Below are 2,500 nucleotides of genomic sequence, written 5' to 3' on the forward strand. Positions count from 1 at the left end.
CCCCCTCTCTCTCTCTCTCCTGCCTCTCCCTCCCCCTCCCCCTCTCCCCTCCCTCACCCTAACGCCCAAATCAACAAACCATCAACCACACCCCGCCGCTCATTGCACTTCAACATTTTCCATCAGATCATGCAGCCTCGGATAACCAAAGGCCCAAAGTCGCCGGATCACAGACAGCCCACTAGGCCTTTCCATTACGCAAGGCATCGGATCGATCGCAAATTACTAATCGAGTCCCTCGGGGGAGTACGGATCGTCGTTCCAATCCCTGCGTTGGAGGAGTGGCTTCGGCTTCTGCTTCGGCGCTTTTTTTTTTGTTGTTGTTGTTGTTGTTATTCTGGGTTTCTTTTATTTAGATTATCAAATTTTTGTATTTTTTTTTTTAACTTGTGATGTTTGATGGAGAGAACCTTTTTCTTTTCTAAAAAAAAAAAAAAAAAAAAAAATCCCATTCATCATATTTCCTCCTCCATCTGCAATTATCCCTATACCTTCCACCCCCTCCCCCCTCCCCCCCTTTCCTCCACTGCAACACCTACCCACCCCCTCCTCCTCGACCCCCCCCCACCCCCTCCTCCTCGAACCCCCCTCCCCCTCCCCCTCCCCCTCCCCCTCCCCCTCCCCCTCCTCGCCAACCCACCTGCTGCGCCTCCGCCTCGTCCCGCCGCTCGTCCTCGGTGTTCATGGTGACGAAGCGCAGCACGAACAGGTTGAGGGAGGCGGCGACGATGGCCATCCCGAACAGGATGAAGACCAGCGCGAAGGCCACGTACTCGGGCTTCTCGTTGAGGGTGTTCTCGCGCTGCAGCGCTACCATGTCGCCGAAGCCTGTCGGGGGACGCACGGGTTAGTGGCGCGGCACGCACTTGCGCACACGCGGATGCACGCGTAAGTACACATGGATACACACGCAAACACACGCACGCGAACGCACACACACACACACAGAAACACGCACGCACACGCACACACGCACACACACACAAACACACACAATGATAATAATTATTATTATCATAATAATAATAATGACAATAATATATGATAATAATAATAATGATAACGACAATAATAAATGATAATCATTATTACTATCATAACAATAATAATAATGATACTACTACCAATGATAATTATTTAAAACTTAAAAGAACAACAATGATAGTTATATTACTGATAATAATGATAATAATAATAACAATAATGATAATAAGATAATGACGATGCTAATCACAGCAGCGGCAAGAACATTGGAACATAAAACCACTCTACCATCGTCACGTACAAGACAAAAACAATATAGTTAATGATAATAACAATGATAATGATAATAATAATAATAGTGATAGTGATGATTATGATAACAATAATAACAATATCAATAATAATAACAAAAATAATAACAATGATGATAATAATAATAAAAGTAATAATAATAACAACAACACTAATAACACTAATAATGATAACAATAATAATGATAATAAGAATAACAATAATAATAATAACAGTAATAATAATGATAGTGATAATGATAATAGATAGTGAAACCATTAATAATGGTAGTAACAACTATAATGATGTCTCATCTCCTCTTCCTCCCTCATCCCTTCCTCCTCCACTCCCTCCCCCTCCTCCCCCCTTCCTCCACCTCCCTCCCCCGCCCTCCTCCACCTCCCTCCCCCTCCTCCCCCCTTCCTCCACCTCCCTACCCCTTCCTCCACCCCCCCTCCCCTTTCCTCCATCTCCCTCCCATTTTCTCCACCTCCCCCGCCCCGTCCTCCCTCACCTCCCTCCCCCTTCTTCCACCTCCCTCCCCTTTCCTCCACCTCCCTCCCCCTTCTTCCACCTCCCTCCCCTTTTCTCCACCTCCCTCCCCTTTCCTCCACGTCCCTCCCCCTTCTTCCACCTCCCTCCCCTTTCCTCCACCTCCCTCCCCCTTCTTCCACCTCCCTCCCCTTTTCTCCACCTCCCTCCCCTTTCCTCCACCCCCCTCCCATTTTCTCCACCTCCCTCCCCTTTTCTCCACCTCCCCCGCCCCGTCCTCCTCCACCTCCCTCCCCTTTCCTCCACCTCCCCCGCCCCGCCCCGTCCTCCTCCACCTCCCTCCTATTTTCTCCACCTCCCTCCCCCTTCTTCCACCTCCCCCGCCCCGCCCCGTCCTCATCCACCCCCCTCCCCCTTATTCCACCTCCCCCGCCCCGTCCTCCTCCACCTCCCACCCATTTTCTCCACCTCCCTCCCCCTTCCTCCACCTCCCGCCCCGCCCCGTCCTCCTCCACCTCCCTCCCCCTTCCTCCACCTCCCACCCATTTTCTCCACCTCTCTCCCCCTTATTCCACCTCCCCCGCCCCGTCCTCCTCCACCTCCCTACCCCTTCCCCTTCCTCCACCTCCCCCGCCCCGCCCCGTCCTCCTCCACCTCCTAAAAGTGTCTCTTACCTGCCACTCTCCGGCGTTAATGACTTCTTTTTACATCTCATTAAGTCCTCTCCAATCAC

At 50.8% G+C, this 2,500-nt stretch overlaps 1 protein-coding gene across 1 annotated transcript in view; it reads right to left on the reverse strand.

Annotated features, from left to right (window-relative positions):
• LOC125042930 (two pore potassium channel protein sup-9-like) overlaps window positions 1-2,500 on the reverse strand; it is a 425,531-nt gene that overhangs the window by 16,608 nt on the left and 406,423 nt on the right. Inside the window, exon 6 of the mRNA XM_047638720.1 lies at window positions 641-828. Within this exon, the coding sequence (XP_047494676.1) occupies window positions 641-828 (188 nt within the window). The remainder of the gene's footprint in view (window positions 1-640; window positions 829-2,500) is intronic.

Source organism: Penaeus chinensis, chromosome 33 (assembly GCF_019202785.1).
Source record: "Penaeus chinensis breed Huanghai No. 1 chromosome 33, ASM1920278v2, whole genome shotgun sequence".
NCBI lineage: Eukaryota > Metazoa > Arthropoda > Malacostraca > Decapoda > Penaeidae > Penaeus > Penaeus chinensis.